Below are 19,839 nucleotides of genomic sequence, written 5' to 3'. Positions count from 1 at the left end.
TCTACACTTTTAAATTATTTCAAAGTGGGATCCACAGGATGGGGACATGTAAATCTACATCTTGGTGTAAATCTCCACTCCGAAAGGTTGAGTAACAGAAAAGTGGGGAGTTGCACCTAGGTGTAGGAATAGATCTACACATGAGTGGATCCACACATGTCAATTTACCTTTGGGAATCGGGCTCAATGACCTTGGCATCCTGTGGTAGGCCCAGGAAGAAACACTGCATTTTACATGGATGTATTTCTAAAGTTGCCTTCTTTTTCCACATGCTGACGCTTGACACACATTTGCCTATGTAACAGTGCAAGATGAGTTTCTCCGAATCCACATTGCTTACAAATGCCACTACCATGATACCTTGAACATTTGGTACAAGGCCTGAACACACATTGTGCAAATGTTGTTGTTAATTATGCGTCCATAAGGCAACGGTGTTATCACGGAGACAATAAACAATGTCAGCCTTGCTGGAGCCTCAACACGGAGGCATGAATGCTGTTGTTATAAATATACGCGCATTTCCTTACTCTAATTAAAGGAGCACTCTGCTGTCATTGTGAGGTTGTGGCTGTCTTTGGCGGTTCAGCTCAGCTGACTCATGTTTGCCCTCTGCGGGGACGGATGTCCAACTTGTGACCAAGACGAGGACCTATATACCTTACCTTCAGGTAATGAGGATTTAGATCATCCAGTAGGCAATTATTTGCAGTACATCCGCCATAGTGCATCTAATTTAGGGAATGCATAAGTAGGAGTATACTATACACAGGGCCTCATTAATGAGAAATGACGCATCGCTGCGTGAAAGCAGCGATGCGTCACTTCTCAGTGCGCACTCCTTGTGACATACCTGATGCGTCATATTTATAATATGACGCATCATGTTGCAAGGAGTTACACATACGTCAGTATTTCTGACGTATCTGTAAGCGCAAAAGTGACGCATTGCTGGAGTGGGTCACAAAAGTGACGCAACTCCAGCAATGCGTCCTTTCACATGGGGCAAGCCCCATGTAAAAGGGCCTGCGTCATTCTTACGCCTGCTGTGAGGCAGGCACATGATTTTGATGCAACGGCATCCTAGAAGTGACGCAGTGAAATCTCATAGATTTCACTGCGTCACTTCTACAAGCTTGTTGCAAGGGAACGCCCCCCCCTGCATACATTATAGCTAATGCAGCTATAATGTAGCACAGGGGTTTACAAAGTGACGCATCTGCTTAGATGCGTCACTTTGTAAATAGTGCGCAACAGGAGGCATGTTTTTACGCCACCGATGCGTCACAAAAAGTGGCGCATCGGAAGAGCAAAACTGATGCAAGGCCTCATAAATGAGGCCCACAGTACTTAAAGGCCATCATATATACACTGTTTTAGCATGATGGTGGAAACGTTCATTCTTTTCACTGTCCTTATGTAGTTGATCACATTTGTCTGCTTCTGTCTATTAATCATTGCAGCGCATATATTTTATACAAGAATCACAATGGTTTAATAAATATTGAAAACGCCCCTTTGCGTATTTCTTGTATATTTCTCTGAGAGAGCACAAGTGACAGAGTAAAAGGGTTCTGGATCTGTTACCACGATTCTCTGGGAGTCAGAGTTGTCATGTTCTGAGGTTGCACAAACAATTTGTTACCATACTAGGTTTAGGGGTACTTATGCTGGCGCTGTGATCTAGCAGGACAATCCGCCAACATATCCTGAGGGGTGCACGGAATTAGTCTGGGACCATCCCAACGTTTATATTGTCCAATAAACAGTTCCTACTAAAAAGTGGAAACTGTACGATAGTCATTATTGGTAATATAGATGCTGCTATAAGCGTGCGTGCGTCATTCCTAATATAGGGATTGACTTTAGGCTATACCTATCTCAGCTAAAGTGCACTCGCAGTGCCTCTTTAAATAATTATAAACCAGGACAATCGTTATGTTTTATTCTGAAAAGGTAGGCTCCTCTCAACAGAAATTAATGGAGTACATACTGGAGATCTTCAGTATTCCCATTCTCCCTTCCTCATCCTAGCATTTACACAAAGTATTGAGTAAGGAGTGGGATGAAAAAGTAATGCCGTATGAGACGTGTGGTCAGAGAGTAAGCTGCTTTTCTGATCTCTTCTTTTGAGACAACACTTGAATCTGATACACATGACTGTCAACAGCTCTCATTTGGCTTCTGTGAATGGCTTGACCAATCAACTACAACCGTTTTGCATTTTCTTCTGTAGTGCATCAACTCTCTACACCAATGTGTTTGAAGCTTGCACCCCCAATTTCATATCGCTGGACCACCCTAACATATTCGACAAGTTTAAAACCAAAAAGGCATACAGGTGTGCGCATTCCCTTGCAAAAATAATTAAAGACTCATGCGTATGGACACTCACTGAATGTGCAATTGCAGAAGCATATACATTAGCTAAAAACACTCACAACACAGGTATAATAATAGAAATGTAAGTATAAAACAATACCATAATGAATCACAGAAATCAACTGTTGTAGTTTGTTTTCTATATGATTGTAGAGAGATCAATACCAACTACTTGTCACCCCTTACCACTATGTCATTCTCCACATCTAACTCTTCTCGTGCTTAAAAAAACCCCATTAACTCTCCTGGAACTTTCCTCTCATCTGGCCAGCCATTTTTAATGAACGTAGTCACTTGACGCTATTCTGAGTCGTTCTCCCTCTCCTCTTTTAATCTGGTTTCCTGTACTACCGGATGCTTCAAATCCAATCAATTTTCTTGTAACCTGAATGCTACTTCACACTTATCACCAACAGGATATATAGAATCCCCCTCCGGAAAAGGTCGTCTGGACATGTAATCTGCATGCACATTACGTTTCCATGGGACGTACTTCATGCGGTATTGAAAATTCTCCAACCTAGAAGCTAGCCTAGCTAAGCTTGCTGTCATGGTCCAGCCTCCCTCAGGTGCAAACATATGCACTAAGGGTTTATATTTTTTTTTTATGGTGAACTTAGTGCCCCACAAGAACATCCTGAAAATGCACTGTACCCCACACACAAGCTAATAGCTCCCTTTCAATTGCTGAATAATTTTTCGCTGTCTCAAGCAATATTCTTGATGCATTCGCTACAATCCATGCAGTCCATTATCGCTCTGCATCAAAACACCACCCAAACCATAGTTGCTGGCATCACTAATAATCACACACTCTATGCCAATGATAACGTTATGTTCCAAGGGCCCCTTGCTGCCATCAAGCCTGGACCTTGATGGCTTGTCTCCATGTACCTACAATAAATCCTTTTAAATTCTACCTTGGATCAGAGTGCCTCTTAGCATACACCACGGTAAACAAGATTTAATGCAAACACACTCATTCATTCACAGCGCCCTGCACACTCATGTGCCAAGCACTCGCATACATTTTGAGGATTTGGGCCATTGCAGATGTCATGGACGTTTTAAGAAGGTTATGGAATATGACGTCTTCTGACGCTTACATATGCAGGATTCTGACTGGATGAAGGTGTGTTGGACCTCACCCCCTTCGCACTCTGATAAGTTGATAGTTCTTTGCGTGTCGGACAAATCTACTGATTACAATTGCACTGACTAGGAGTGGATCCCTTCAGATTTGAATCGTGTTGAGAAAGGAATATGGCCTGAACAGATACTTGTAAATGTGACTTGAGAGAAGGCCTGTCCCATTTTGTGATGAGCGCCCAGAAGAAAAGCCTATAGAATAAAGTAAAGGGAGCAGAGAGGGAAATTGTATTCAATCTACTTTGTGACAAAGACTGAATGAAGTATATTTATTAGAGTGTGTGGCCTCCTGATTCAACAGAAAATCCATAACAGAATAGATTATGTTCAGGCTTTTCTAGAGGAGGGCACATTTTCCTATTCATTCGATCAAAGAGATGTAGAACAAGTGTAACTCTGAAGCAATTTTTGTAAAATGCTGGGCCCTTCTTGTGTTAGAGTTTATAACAGAAGCATACAACTTGTAATCTGATGCAGCCAATGAAGAATATGAAGGGTTCCAGGGATGTTATCACATTTGCAAGTTAGAAATCAGCATGGTTGTGTATTAGCTGGAGCCTTTTGGAAAGATCTAGCCCGGAGCCCTAAATACTCCTAATTTGCCTTGCCAACATGTAAGTTGATAGCGGAATTCCTCATTAGAGCTCTAAGGTCATTAGACATGAATTTAGCCATTTAGGGGCATATTTATGAAAACATCATGCATCTAGTCATATTGCTGCCCTGCACGACAGGGAAAGGATAGGAATGCACCATATTTAAGCCAACGTGGCACATTCCTGGTTTTTCCCTGTGTTGCCACCCTTTTGGAAGCCTAGGGCCAACACAGGTACCCTTGCACCACCATGGTTCAAGGGTACCTGTGTTGTATGGAGGATTGTTTGTGTGTAGGATGGGGCACCTTCCTGCACAAAAACAATCCTGAGAGCTATACACATAGCAAGAGGAAGTAATGAGGAGAAATAAGGATACTTCTCCTCAGTTCCCTTCTCCTGGGAAGGTGTATGTATTTACTGCATTCCCTGGTCTGCCAATACTGGTAATTCTGGGAATGCATCACAAACCATGGGATTTGCGTGTGAACACCCATGCAACGCCCACTCCAGATGTATAGAGGCACTCAGGCACACTCAAAGTGACCTTGCATGGCTTGATAAATCTAACTTAAGGTTTGCGTTGCGCATGTACCGCATTGTGTGGTGTGAACGGGATGCAAACCATCTCGTTAATAGGCCCCTTAATTTGGAAAAAAACAAGAAGTGCAGACCAAGTTAGTTTAGAGAACCATATTCAGATTTTTATGTATTAAAAAGCCAAGGTCCAAGATTAGCATCCCATAAAAGGAAGGAGCAGGGATTATTTCTGCTAACTAGGAGGATCTCAGTCTTAGATCCATTTAATCTGAAGCACTTACAATTAATCCATTGAATAATTGAAAAATAACAGCCTGCCACCTCTCTTTGATGGGTTTGTCTAGTGGTATTAGCTAAGTGTCATCCGCATAAGAGAAAATCCTGTCAACAAATTCACTAATGAACCTGGCTAAAGGACGAAATAAAAGGTTTAACAGATCTGAAGAGGGAGTCGAACCAGTTGGAACTCAATCAATCAAAATCTTTATTCGATCTTGCGAACAAAAGACCATAAAAGTACATAAGAAATATTGCACATAAGTGTAAACACACATTAACATTTATGATGATTCAAATGTACGGGATATTTAAAATTCTAAAATGAGACTTACAATGTACAATGTACAAGACAAAACACAGTTGGAACTCCACATAAAAAATTTGCTATTTGAGATCGACAAATATCGGAGAGAATTTTCTATTCTGCAGAAACGATGTGAACTAATCCAGAAATCAAGTAAAATGAGGCAAATAGGCCTAGGTCCATTCTTTGGTTTTGACTATTTTGATGCTATAACAAGACAGATGGTATGATTCTTGGCAAAGAATTGACAAATAAGGGAGGCCTAATGGAGGATATATAGTAGGGATCTCACCAAAAAAACCTGTTACAGCACTTTCAACTTAATCAAGGAAATCAGTATAACTGCAGTTACTGATGTGCACCATATTGGGGCAAAATTATTGTTACTGAAGATTATAGGGAATTATTTTAATATTTCTTACACATTATGTGTAACTATTTTTTAATCTATCATTATTTGTATTTATTGATTGCATCTTTCTTATATTTGTGCGAAAGGCAAAATTGACAAAAACTCTTAAATAATATTTGTCTGTGAGTGTCAGTGTTGATTCAATTTGCAATTGGTCAAATGTCTGCCAATTTCATTTTTGCTTTGTTTGAGTATATTACGGGTGTGTAAAGAGGAACACTTGGTACCTGTCTCTGAGAAGTCAAGATAAAGCTCAACATCCTAATGCTGCCTCTGGGTGCCACCAATAGAGCCATCAACCTCAATTGAGTCAATTTTCACAACCACTTGGGTGTCTGCCACCTTTCCTTGTCACAGTTTAGGAATTACTGGTTGTTAGACCTGTCTGGCCTTTTGCGTAGTCCCTCCAATTTATTATTTATTTTGTCCCCTTTTTGCCCCTCATGCCTTTATTTATTTTTGTGTCCACTAGATTTTTATGGTGTTGGTCTGGGGGATAGGTGCTCTTTCGCCCTCATAGTTTTTCACCTCAGGCCTAGAGGCCTTTCCTGACAGGGATTAGTACAGATCCACAAAATGGTGGCTTCTAACTGTCACAAGTGACACACCTGAGACCTGTCCCATAGGATAGCATAGGGCATTCCAGAACCTTCTGATCCCTTCTGGACCTTTGAAGGTCAGCCTATAAAAGGCGGAATGCTGGGCAACCATTTTGTCTTGCCAGTGAGGAACAGCTAGAGTGAAGGCTGAGGTCTGGAAGGGGTAGGGTCCTTAAGGGTGGACTGCTCTACAAGGGTTGCCCTCTGACTGGGTTCATCACCCCCCCCCCATTCCTGTTGTCCTAGCCGAGTTAGTTTCGTCCTGCTGACCCTGGACAGAGAGGTGCCCCCAGTTAGGTGAAGGGGTCAATCCCAGTGGACTGTGGAGCTGCGGAGATCCCTGCTGTGGGGACCAAACAAGGAGTTCTCCTTTGCACCTGTTCCTGTCCAGTATGGAGGGTTAGTGGGTTTCTGCTGTAACTAGAGATTTGGGGGCCCAACCGTGAGGGATTCCACCTCTAACCCCCCTCTCTATGGTGTGAAGCAGGCTCCTGCCCTGCGTGACGCCGAGACCCCCTTACCGGCGTCTGGTCGTGCAGCCTGTAAGCAAACCTCCCCACTCGTGAGGAAGAGGAGTGGGGTGTCAGGGTTTATTGTGGCTGAGCAGTTTTCCCTGATTCCGCCGTGAGCGGGACCCCTGGGGCGCCGATCGTGCTTTCGTGACAGCGCTGCTGTAAGAAGGAGAGAAGGGGGCTGGTTGTGTAGTATCCGGCGCCACTGCGCATATGCCAAGCTGAACTGGTTATCCTTCACAGGAGGGGCCTAGGACCGAGCAGGCCCGCTGGGGAGCCACTACCCGCTTCAGGCAGGCGGAGCAGACTCTGTTTGCCGGTACGCTTACTTCCCGCGCTTGCGCGATTGCGCCTTCGCGAAGGAAACCCTGTCAGCAGCCGGTGAGGAGATCCTCGGGGAGCGGCTCCGTCGAGCATCGGGCTTCCCGCCTAAGCGCTGGGAGCTACATCAAGGAGGGCCCCTGCTTCTCTGAGAAGAGAGGGAGCGGGGAGGCCCGGTTTTCAAAGGAGAGCGCACTTCAAGCGAAGGGGTGCGACTGGTGTGCCCTCTTTCCCTGCCTCCGCTCTAGCGAGGAGGAGCGGTTTGGTGCGGGAGAGGAGGGACGAGGGGCCGCGACATCGGCCTGAGGAGACTGGTTCCTTTTGTCTTTCCCCCCAGCGAACGGAGACACAGGCCCAGTGGGCCCAACACAAAACGAAGTAAGGAGAGGTTGTGAGGGGGAAGTTGGAGGCTATAGAGTCTCTCTTAAAGGAGCAAAGACTTCCGGTTGGCCATACAAGGATTGGGCTAGTACTGGGTAATGCCCATCTAGTTTCTTGAAAGGATCTTCTGAGACTTAATTTTGAATGCAGGATGTTCCCCTTTTGTGATTAAATAACTATATACCAACCTCCCTGTTTGACAGCTCTAGTGAAGAGCTTGCATAGAGTAACTAAAGTGAGTAAGGCTAGCCAACTCTTCTGGAGTCAAAGGTGGAGAGGGGGTAAATGTATAAATCACTTCAGAGAAGTCGAGTCCAGTAAAGTTCGGAGGAGTCTAAACACTGCTCTTTGGAGACTAATGTAATGTGCTGTTATGTTGAGAAACTGATTAATGAAATAATTTGGCAACTGTTGAAAGAGTAATAATTTCCCTGCTTGACATATGGTATTGCACTGTGTTAACTGAAGTTTGATTCTAGACAAAAGAGCAAAGTATATTTTTATAAAACAGCTCATATTTATACACAAACATTGGTGTAGTGTCATTTTTGAGTGATATTGCGTTGAATTACTGCTGGGTGGTTTGCAACCTTTACACATGTGCCTCTATTGATATTGTCTTACCCTAGGCCAGGCTACCCTAGGTGACCTGACAACATTAGGTTTCAACACTGGTGTATTTTAATTAATTCTTGAATAATTGTTGGCAGAAACTCCCAACATGAATCCTAAATCCACAGCACAATCTGCATGTGTTACCATGTGCTATACAACCTGACCTGAGGACTGACAGCCCTGAATCCAAGATTTTTGGGACAGCGGAGCATAGAGAAATCCTGAACAGCCCACTCACGGAGCAAGAAATATGTGGCGTCTTTCGCACCTCCCCCATGTGTAAAACCATGTACCTGGATGGCCTGCCCATTGAGTTCTATAAGGCTTATGAAACAGCACTAATCCCAGGCTGCCCTTACTGCTGGGCGGCTACCCCCACCCTCCCGGAAGCCCTCCCGGTCTCACTCCCGAAGACAGGACTTGACCCCCTTGAGATTGCCTCCTACAGACCGCTGTCCCTGCTAGGTAGTCACTATAGGACTGTAAGGAAGATTATAGCGACACGATTACTGAAGCATATCCAGGCCCTGGTGTATCCAGATCAAGATGGGTTCATACTGACTAGATCCACTACACTTAATATCCGTAGGCTGCATAGAATAATAGAGGAGGCCACGCAACACAGGCCCCATGCTGCCTGCCTGGTCTTGGACCTCGAAAAGGCATTTGAAACCCTGGATTGAAGGTACATGTTAGCTGTACTGGATGCAGTGGGCATAAGGGGCAGGCTACAGAGACTGATCAAATTGCTGTATACCGACCCCACAGCGAGGGTGACAGAATCTTGGCCCCCTTCCCAGTTAGCAGGGTTACGCATCTTTAATCCATGTTAAGGATATCCAGGAGGGTATAGATGAAATAGTGCATGTACTAGACACCTTTCAATCCACCTCAGGTTTGCTGGGCCAAGACCTGCCAGTTCCTGCTTCACCCGGACTGCCCCCACAGCTCATTTAGGTTGATGCCCATGCCATCCATCGGGAGCATCGTACTTTCCACTATTTGGGCATTAACATGTACCAGTCACCCAAAACATCCTTGATGGAAACCTCACAATGGCGAACTCCTCACTCCGGCCCCAAATCATCTTTTGGTGCTCCCTTTCCCTCACGGTGCAGAGCTGAGTGTCACTCTCCAAAGTGGTGATGCTCCCTCGACTCCTGTACTATTTCACCAATCTGCCGGTAAGCATTTCCCGCAGCACATTTAAGTCACTAAATGCTATATTGGACAGCCTCATGTGTAATAAAGGGGCAACAAAGAATAGCCTTGGCCAAGCTGCAGTTCCCAATAGTGCGACGGTGATTAGGTACCCCGATGTTCGAACACTTCTGCCTGGCGGTGCAACTTCTGTGGCCCACCCACTGGCTAGAAGACAGGCCTCGAAAAATCTACTTGCCCTCTCTGTAAGGCATTCAGAATTTACCAGGTTGAGCTATATTTAGGACCTACTTGCCGGTTCTGGTGAGTTGACAAAGAACATGTGTTCTGTTCATTCAGAAAGTAAAGGAGCAATAAAGATGCCTTTAAAATTTGTTTTTATCTTGTCACATTTAATCTGTGTTCAGAGACAAAGGTCAGAAAGCAGGTTACAGTTACTTATTCCTTCTCTGACTGCAGAGCTCCAAGACTTTGTAAAGTGAGCTGTCTGACCTGCTGTAGAAGTGTGAAATGAAAGACTGTTGGGTTTCAGGTTTTTCCTAACACACATTTAAATAGTTAATAAGTCAACTGGACAAACATTTCAAAATATATTTCATTAGTTGTGAAAACCCATTATTGTACTTCTGTGTGATGAAAGAAATATTTTAATATGATGAAAAACAATTCAGAACACTTTACTTGGTGACGTGAAAATGATAAATATGTTTTCTGAAACCCAATTTTCATACATTATTGTTAATACACTTCATAGTTTTAGCAGTAAAGCTGCAAAGTAATGGGAAGGTTTTTGGCCATTTCTTGGAATTTACTGTCTGTAAACAAGAGTACGCTACCACATCATACTTTAGTAATATATGTATTAACAGTGAGTGTTTAAACATAAACGAAGAAACACTAATGCCCCTGGCTGATGGCAATTCTATCAGTAAACTGAGAGGCAAGTCAGAGATCGTGTGCTCCCTATATGCGGGTTAGATTGTTATTATGCACAGAGCAAACCTTTATCTATTTAATCAAACAAAAGAGTTTGTTTGGTGCAGCAGAAATGCTGAACTCACATATTGGAAGGTGCACTCATAGGTGAGGATGAAGAAAAAGGCGACTCAGTAAAATTAAATATTTGCCAATGGTCACACAATGTGAGACCAGTTTATGGGTCAAGTATATTACAGGAAGATCGAGTAGATTATTTAAGTTACTTGACCTGTACGTCTAGTAACATTTTAATGATTTTTCAAGGCCTGCTAGTAGGACACCTTTTGGTGGAGATAGGATTGGAGCCTGAGGAGAGGATGCTGCTTTTCATGCAAGAGCTATCTTTTCTTCAATATGGTGCTGCCTGCACCCGCTAGTGGCCTCCTGCGAGTGGTGCATGAGAGCCACTGGAGGACACTGCGGGTCATGCAATATTTCTGGGAGATCTCTTTATGCTCTATATGGGGCTTCCTTGTTCAAATAGGTCAGGACAGGATAGACCTGTGGGAAACAGTAAGGGTGGGAATCCTAAGACACTTGTTCCATGATGGGGCCCTCATCCCCTTTGACTAACTGGTGAAGCACACTGAACTCTTGCCAGGACCCTTCCTGGCTTATAGGTAGCTTGTGGGAGAACTGGAGCAGTTCTGGGGCGTAGTAGACAACGAGCCTGACCTTCACCCGCTAACACGCGCACTGCGTCCAATGGGTACTGACTGTTGGTTGATCACCTGGCTTACCAGGTCTTTGCTCACAGAACCCAGGACCCGCTAGCACCCTTTCGACTGGCTTGGGAGAATTACATCAGCTGAGAGCTGACCTTCATTTGCAGCCAGCCAGTCCTAGAGCTTCTGATAGATACATCTGCCGTGTGGATTCCTCACCTTGTGAATATCCCCCTTGCGTCAGCAACGTTCGGAAAATTCTTCGTAGCACGCCGGCGTGGACGACGTCATAGGAGCACGGCTTCGCGCGCGACTCCGTCTGACGTCACCGACCCCACATAAGGCCCACGTCGGCGTGATGACGTCAGTTCCCTTTTTTCCGCGTCGTCGACGCTAACGGTTTCTGGGATCTTCTGCGATACTTTTGTATCTATTCGCTGTTTAGCTGTAATTGTTTCACTGTCGGATTTCGCTTCATCGCCGGAGATGTCGTCGAGGAAGACAGGCTTCAAACAGTGTGGTTCCTGCACCCGGATGATGTCGATCACCGATCCGCATCCCGTCTGTCTGTGGTGTCTTGGTTCGGGACACGATGTCAAGAACTGTCGTTCCTGTGACAAGATGAACCCCAAAGCCTTGCGTGAGCGGGAGGCGAAGCTTCTGCTTGCTAAGGTGAAGGAAAGGGAAGCCGGAAGGTCTTCGAGGTCAGTGTCCAGGCGCTCGAAGTCGAGACAACGGTCGCGGTCGAAGTCAAGGTCGGCTTCGAGGGCGAAGTCGAGGTCGGCTTCGAAGGCCAAGTCGAGGTCGAGAGAGAGATCAAGGTCCAGAGGGAGGTCGAGGTCCGGTTCCAAGTCGGCCTCGGGCCATGCTTCGGGCTCCTCGAGAAAGAAGCATAAGAGGAGTAAACATCACTCCAGACACCACTCTGGCAAGGAGTCTTCGGATTCGAGGAAGAAGTCGAGAAAACATCATAAGGACTTCGTGTCTCCTTCTCCAGCTCAATCTCACGTTGGTTCTCCAATTCATGAGCCGGAACCGGATCTGGAGTCGCACCATTCATCGGTGCATGAAGAAGAGGTTCCTCGAGCACCGACTCCGGTTGTGGAGCCTGAAGAACAAGAGGGCCAGGGTGCGCCTTTGCCGGATCAGCCTCCTTCGGAGCGGCCGTTGGGTTCGTACCCACCCTTTCCAGGTCCAGGTCAGGATCCCTCGCAGTTTTTAAACGCCATGTTTGGTGTTTACTCGAGGGCGATGTACCCCGCTGGTGCGCCTATGGGTCCCATGGGTCCTTTGTCTTTCAATTTGGGTGTGCCCCAGGCTTATGCCCCGGCCCCATTTATGCCGTTTATGCCGACGCCTTGCACTCCTTGGCTCGGTACGGCGCCGCCGAGGTCGTCGACTTCGCATGCGGCTTCGCCGACTCCGGATCGGCCTCGGGTGGATTCGGATCGTGGCACTTCCCGTCCTCCGGCTCCTCGCTCGACGTCGGCTCCGGCGCCGTCGGAGTCGTTACCGGATCCATCGACTTCGGTCCGTATGGAGTGGTCGAGGCGCAGGGCACAACGCCTCTTGGAGGAGAAGGAGTTTGTGGACTCCGAGGTTGAGGAAGGAGAGTTGCATGAGGGGGATTGTTTTGAGGACCTTCAGGATGCAAGTGGCTTGGAACTTTCTCCTGAATGGGGTTTGCCAACCGTTTCTGACACACCATCTAAGGACTTGGCACCCTATCATGTTGTCATAAAGAAGGCTGCAGAGTTGCTAGGCTTGACTTTGCCCACAGTTGAATACAAGCCCAACATCCTTACGGAAGTGTTGCATTCGCCCTCTTCTATTGTGGAGCCTACGCTTCCTTTTACGGATGCATTGACTGAACCGATAAAGGAGGTCTGGAAGAGGCCTTTATCTGCTCCTGCAGTTTCCAGGTCAGTGGCAAGGCGTTACAGGGTGGCTCCTGATGACCCTGAATTTCTTTCCTCGCATCCTGCACCGGAGAGTCTGGTAGTGCAGGCCGCCTGTTCCAGCAGGGCTGCGGGTTCTTTCCCTCAGGTGCCAGCAGACAAGGACTCAAAAAAACTGGACCAGTCTGCTAAAAAGATTTTCTCCTCGGGTAGCATGGCCTTGAAGTCCACCAATGCTACTTGCCTCTTGGGGAGATACGTTCACGCGTTGATGGACTCTGTCAAACAGCTTTCTGCTAAGCTTCCAGAGGACGATAAGAAGAACTTTAACGAGGTGGTCGCTGATACTCAGGCTGCAGCTTGTATGGTCATACAGAGTGGTATGGACACGGCGGACTCTGTTGCCAGAATTATGGGCTCCACTGTGGCTACAAGAAGGGCTGCATGGCTTAAGTCCTCTGATTTTTCTACTGACGTTCAGTCTACTCTGTTGGACTTACCGTTTGATGGGACAGGTCTCTTTGGCAAGAAGGCTGACGTAGCTCTGGAGAGATTCAAAGACAGTCGGGCTACGGCGAAGTCTTTGGGCCTTCAGACGAGGGGCTCTGCGACTAGAAAGTATAGGGGTTTTGGCAGATCCAATTTTCGTCCCTACAATCAAGGACAGCAGCAGCAGCAGCAGCGCCAGAATCCTCTGTATAAATCCTACAGAGGAAAGCAAAGGGGCCGTGGTCGTGGGCGCCAGGTCTCCTCCTCCTCCTCCTCTTCCTCTAATAGCCAACCCCCTCCCCCTGCAGCAAAGCAGCCCTAGATCCGCCATTCTGGATCATGTGGCTCCGGTGGGGGGTCGGCTTACTCATTTTCTACGGGATTGGGAATCGGTTACATCGGATCTTTGGGTTCTCAATCTCGTAGAAAATGGGTATGCACTTCCTTTCCAGGAGTTCCCTCCCAATTACCCTCCTTGCCAGGGTTTTTGTTCGGAGGACCACCTTGTTCGCTTGCAGGAAGAAGTCCTGGCTTTGTTCAAGAAAGGTGCGATAGAGGTGGTTCCAGAGCAGGAAAAGGGTCAGGGATGCTACTCCCGGTATTTCCTGATCCCCAAGAAGGATGGCAGGTTACGTCCAATCCTGGACCTCAGGATTTTGAATCTCTATCTCAAGCAGGAGAAATTCAAAATGCTCACTCTTGCGCAGGTTCTTCAAGCGCTGTTGGAAGAAGACTGGATGGTGTCGATCGACTTGCAGGATGCGTATTTTCACATCCCGATCCTGAAGTCGCACAGGAAGTATCTCCGTTTTACGGTGGGATCGCAACACTACCAGTTTGCGGTCCTTCCGTTTGGTCTTACTACTGCGCCTCGAGTTTTCACCAAGGTGATGGCAGTGGTGGCTGCACATCTCAGGAGGTCGGGGATACCTGTATTCCCGTACCTGGACGACTGGCTGATCAAAGCGGAGTCGCCCGAGAAGGTGCTTCATCACCTGCAAGAAACATCGCAGCTGTTGTTCAGGTTGGGTTTTTCAATAAATGTGCCCAAATCTCACCTGGTGCCCTCCCAGCGCAACCTGTTCATAGGTGCGGTACTGGACACTACTGTATGTCGTGCATTCCCTCCTCCGCAAAGGATTCGCGACATACAGGAAATGATTCCTTTATTTCACAATGGAGCGGTTGTTCCGGTCCTGAAGGTCCTTCGCCTGCTCGGTCTGATGGCTTCTTGCATTCTCCTGGTCAACCATGCACGCTGGCACATGAGGGCACTCCAGTGGTGCCTCCGCAGGCAGTGGTATCAACACAATGGAGATCTCGGGGAGTCAGTGAGGATCTCCAGAGAAACTGCAGCGGATCTGTCTTGGTGGGGCGTGGAAGGCAATCTGTCTCAAGGAAAGCCTTTTCAGCTTCCACCATCGGTGGCCACGGTGATAACGAATGCATCCACTCTAGGGTGGGGTGCTCATCTGGGGGATCTGGAGGTCAAGGGTCTTTGGTCTCCAGAGGAAAGGCTGCTTCACATCAACCTTCTAGAGTTACGGGCGATACGTCTGGCACTCAAGGCCTTCCTCCCTTCCCTTCGCGGTCGGTCAGTTCAAGTCCTGACGGACAACACGACCGCGATGTGGTATGTCAACAAGCAGGGAGGAGTGGGGTCGCAGTGTCTCTGCAGGGAGGCTCTGCGCCTCTGGTCCTGGGTTCAGGACCACCAGATTTGTCTGATGGCAAATCATCTGGCCGGGGTTCTGAACGTGCGTGCAGACATTCTCAGTCGTCAGTTCTCTGCCGACCACGAGTGGAGGCTTCACCCGGAGGTTGTTCGTTACGTCTTTCAGATGTGGGGGACTCCTCGGGTGGACCTGTTTGCCACTTGCGAGAATGCTCACTGCCCGTCATTCTGCAGTCTCCAGTATCCGATGCAAGGAGCATTGGGGGACGCGTTTCAGTTGAGCTGGAGAGGTCAGCTCCTTTACGCGTTTCCTCCCATACCCTTGATTCCTCGGGTTCTGAGGAAGATTCGCCAAGACCGGGCCCAAGTCATTTTGGTCGCCCCGGATTGGCCAAGAAGGGTGTGGTACGCAGATCTTCTCCACCTCTCCTCTCACCCGCCGCTCCGTCTCCCTCTCAGGGCAGACCTCCTCTCTCAGATGGAGGGGCAGGTTCTACACCCCCACCTCCAGACATTACACCTTCATGCATGGAGATTGAACGGGGCAATCTGAACTCTTTCTCTCTCCCTAACGATGTGGTGGATGTCATACTTTCTGCCAGGCGTGACTCCACCAAGTCCATTTATTCGTATAGGTGGAATAAGTTTGTGTCTTGGTGTAGGGAGAGGGATGTTGACCCGTTAAAGGCTCATTTGTCTGATATTTTGTTGTTTGCTCTTTCTCTGGCACGGCAGGGGTTTGCTGTTGCCACTGTCAAGGGTTACCTTTCGGCTTTATCGGCATTCCTCTGCTTGCCGGATCAGCCCTCTCTTTTTAAATCACCTGTGGTTTTAAGATTTTTGAAGGGGCTCACTAATAAGTTCCCTCCTTCTCCCTTTATTGTTCCTCATTGGGACTTGAATCTTGTGTTAACCTATCTGATGGGTTCGCCGTTTGAACCCTTACACAAGTGTCCAATGAGGCTTCTTTCTTTTAAGACGGTCTTCTTAGTTGCAATTACCTTGGCAAGGAGGGTAAGTGAGCTTCAGGCTCTTAGTTCCAAGCCCCCGTTTTTGTCCATCCATGCTGAAAGAATGGTTCTTAGGACCAGGGCTGCTTTTCTGCCTAAGGTGGTTACTCCCTTCCACCTAGGTCAATCCATTACCCTTCCTACCTTTTATCCTCCCCCACACCCTTCCAAGGAGGAGGAGAGGCTTCATCGCCTGGACCCGAAGAGAGCGGTTAGCTTCTATCTTGATAGGACTAAAGACTATCGTATAGACGATCAGCTCTTCGTGGGTTTTGCTGGCTGCAAGAAGGGCAGAGCGGTGCACAAGCGCACACTTTCCAGATGGATTATCCTGTGCATCAAGATTTGCTACTCTCTGGCGGGTAAGGACCCTCCTGAGGGTATTAGAGCTCATTCAACTAGAGCAAAGTCTGCTACTTCTGCATTGTCTAGGGGTGTTCCTGTTGAGGACATTTGCAGGGCCGCGACTTGGGCCTCCCTCCACACTTTTGCAAAGCACTACTGCTTGGATGCTGAGGTGAGGAGGGACGGCCACTTCGCGCGCTCTGTTCTCCAAGATTTCCTGGTGTAGCAGAGTGGACACCCTCCTCCGGGAGTGGGGACTGCTGTGGGAATCTATTCACAAGGTGAGGAATCCACACGGCAGATGTATCTATCAGAAGAACAAGTTACTTACCTTCGGTAACGCTTTTTCTGGTAGATACAATATCTGCCTGTGGATTCCTCACTGACCCACCCGCCTCCCCGTTGTCCACTCTGCTATACCTGGTGTTATGTGCAAATGTAATTATGATTTTATCTGATTTTGTATAGTTTTGCACTTTGAATGCATTTGTTTTGCATGTACTGTGTACATTGTGTATATATATATATATGTACTTGTTGGTCCGTCCGGGTGCCTCGAAGGCACGGAAAAAAGGGCGGAACTGACGTCATCACGCCGACGTGGGCCTTATGTGGGGTCGGTGACGTCAGACGGAGTCGCGCGCGAAGCCGTGCTCCTATGACGTCGTCCACGCCGGCGTGCTACGAAGAATTTTCCGAACGTTGCTGACGCAAGGGGGATATTCACAAGGTGAGGAATCCACAGGCAGATATTGTATCTACCAGAAAAAGCGTTACCGAAGGTAAGTAACTTGTTCTTCTGGTTTATGGACCCAGGTTTGAATGTGGGTGCTCATAATGCACAACACAAGAAAAAACCCCTTTGTCCAAACAGATGTGAGTATTTTTTCAATTGTGGTCCGCGTAAGTTCCACAGATCCGAGTTTGCACACTATCTGCAGGCTAACGCGATAATGTACTATATAGCTCTAACTTGATTGACACCTTGGCTCAATTTGAGGTCTACAAAAAACACTTTTCTAATGTTTTATCGAAAATTACTGGACGTATTTACACCAAACTAAGCAAAGGCACATTCTTGTGTAATGTTCTACTTTCATGCCAACTTTGGTTTAATTCAGTTGAGCTGTGTTTTTTCTGTATTGGAAAGTAATGGATTCTATAGTAATTTTAGTGGGAACAGACATGTTTTGAATCCCCCTTTTCTTGAACCCCTCCCCCAGTTCTTAGTTTCATCCAGTGGTTTCCGGTGCTCGGCATCGGCGTTTGTGACAGTCTGCCACACGGTGGCGCTATCTGTCTAATTTAGAGATGAGCACAGCAACAGTTGTTTATTAACTCAATATACATTTAATAGGACTATTACCTGCCGCCCAAGTTATTCGTATAGCTTTGGGTGCCTTGAGTAGCCTGAATTGTTACACTTGAAGGAGTGTGACGGTTTGTAGTTGTGTTGCTACTATCATTGGCAGTGCTGGCAGGGGCAATGTGTGGTGCACATGCAATGGCCTCCTACCAAGGGCCCTGCCACTTACATTTTTAAAAATGAACCACTGCCTGACCCATCTTTCATTTACAGGTCTGCACAAAACTTGCCATGCCAAACCCAAATCGGATGAACATTTGTTTTGGAAAGTTTAATACAGATTCGATGCACTACAGCAAATATAATATTTACATGCTATTGCTTTCTGGTACTTACCTTGACGATGTAATGGATCATTGTAAAACTCTTGATAAAGGCTGCAACATCCATGCCCCAGTCTTGTGGTACAGATTTCTTCAGCAGAGTAATGATAAGGCTTCTGGTGACTTTGTTTTCTGTTTCCCTAGGATGTTTGTGGTTCAGCACATTACCAACAGCAATCTCCTGCTACTGGTCGTTGAGTCCGACTGTGATTGCAGCGTCTTCCCGCCGGTTTCACTGGATGCCAAAGAAGTGAAATATATCCTTTGTGCCTTGGTGTTCCTATGGAGGTGCTGTCTAGCACCACAATGTACCCTGTGCCAATTTCTTGATTGCACAGGGCCCTGCCTACGCAACCACTCACAGGAATAAAAATGTTTAACAGAAAATTAGTCTTAGATTCTGGTCTGCAGGGGGCCCCTCTGCTCGTGGGGCATGCCGGCAACTGTCCAGTGTGCCCATGCGTTAAGACAACACTGCCAATGTTTAAAATGAAAGCTAGATGCAAAGAAGTGAGTGAGAGTGGCCATCAAATATGCTGAAGGTGTGTCTGCACTGTCCTGTATACATGATGGGTGAGATAAGATACCTATGAAACCCCGCCCTCATGCTAGGGGGACAGTGAGATACTAATTTGGTACGGGCAACCCTGGCCAATCAGAATATTGTATGCTCAGGTCCAAGAAAGAGTTTCCCGCCTGCCTCTTGGCCAGTCATTTTATGAGCTAAGGAAGAAAATCCGAGTCACCACCAGATGATAGTCTTAAATTGCCTAGTTGTGGGTCTGTTGCCCATGTCACTTTACTTGTAGGACACTAGTGATATAGAAGAGAGGGGTCTTGGAGGTCAGACATAACACTACCTGGTACCTCTGGGGACAGATATAGAGGCAAAATAGAGGGAGACAGCAAAAAGCAATTAGAAGTGCCCATTTTTCCTTGTCAAGAGTCCTTGTCAAGAGATCAGTCTTGTACAGAGCTCATCTTCAAGGAAAGGGTGTCTTTTCTGCCAGCCCTGACTTGTGCTGCATTTCAAATTCGAGTCCTGTGCACTCTGGCTGGGAACTACCACCGGTATGGCAGGAGCGCCAAATGCCTTTGTGGGTCACCTCGTTATGGAGGCTCAGTCTGCAGTGCTTTTGTTTATTAGAAACAAACCTAAAAAATAAGAGATGTTCTTTCTGTGAGACTATTTAGCAATGGACCTGAACCTCTGAGACTTTTCTGGCCCAGAGAGGGGGTCATTGCTGATCATGCCTCGCATGATGCAACAGGCAGGAATGATCAGGGCCAGATGTGTTAAGGAGTCGCATTGTCCTTGCGTCGCGCAAGGCAGCGCACTTCCTTCATTCAGATTTACAGAGCCCTGCAAGGGGCGACGTGAGCCGCCTTCCTGGCTTGGTAAAGAAATGTGACACAATGCAGCTGCTTGTGCCGTGTTTCATTACAGTTCAAGCTGGGCGGCATTCCATGTCTGGAGCACGGGTGTTCCTATGCATTCATCCATGGATTTGTTGCAATTCCAGAGCTACAAAAGTGAGTAACGCTGGGATTGCATCTACTTGGTACACCTCCCAGGTGATGGCGTAGCAAGGGGAATGCTCTGAATCTTTGTAAATATGGAGAATTTCTGCTCTCCCTTTCACGCAACGCAGCACAGCCAGTTCCATTCGTTGTGTGAAAAAACTGTAAATGTTCCCCTTAATTTAAGGCCAGCAGCCATGTGATGATATTTTCCCATGACAGAACTAACTGATGCTCTGCCAATGGAAACCCAGCAGTTCTTCTACATGCAAGTGAGGCGGAGGAATCACAAGTGTGGCGCAATTGACCATTTGCTGATT

The 19,839-nt window shown here is 47.0% G+C and overlaps 1 protein-coding gene across 1 annotated transcript in view; it reads left to right on the top strand.

Annotated features, from left to right (window-relative positions):
- Positions 1-19,839, top strand: part of LOC147668214 (voltage-dependent calcium channel subunit alpha-2/delta-4-like) — a 987,093-nt gene that overhangs the window by 956,612 nt on the left and 10,642 nt on the right. Inside the window, exon 38 of the mRNA XM_086948696.1 lies at positions 18,143-18,255. Coding sequence (XP_086804822.1) covers positions 18,143-18,255 — 113 coding nt within the window. The remainder of the gene's footprint in view (positions 1-18,142; positions 18,256-19,839) is intronic.

Source organism: Lissotriton vulgaris, unplaced genomic scaffold, assembly GCF_964263255.1.
Source record: "Lissotriton vulgaris unplaced genomic scaffold, aLisVul1.2 SCAFFOLD_214, whole genome shotgun sequence".
In the NCBI taxonomy this organism is placed as follows: domain Eukaryota; kingdom Metazoa; phylum Chordata; class Amphibia; order Caudata; family Salamandridae; genus Lissotriton; species Lissotriton vulgaris.
The sequence above is the reverse complement of the archived record's forward strand: the minus strand, read 5'-3'. Positions and strand labels throughout refer to the sequence as shown.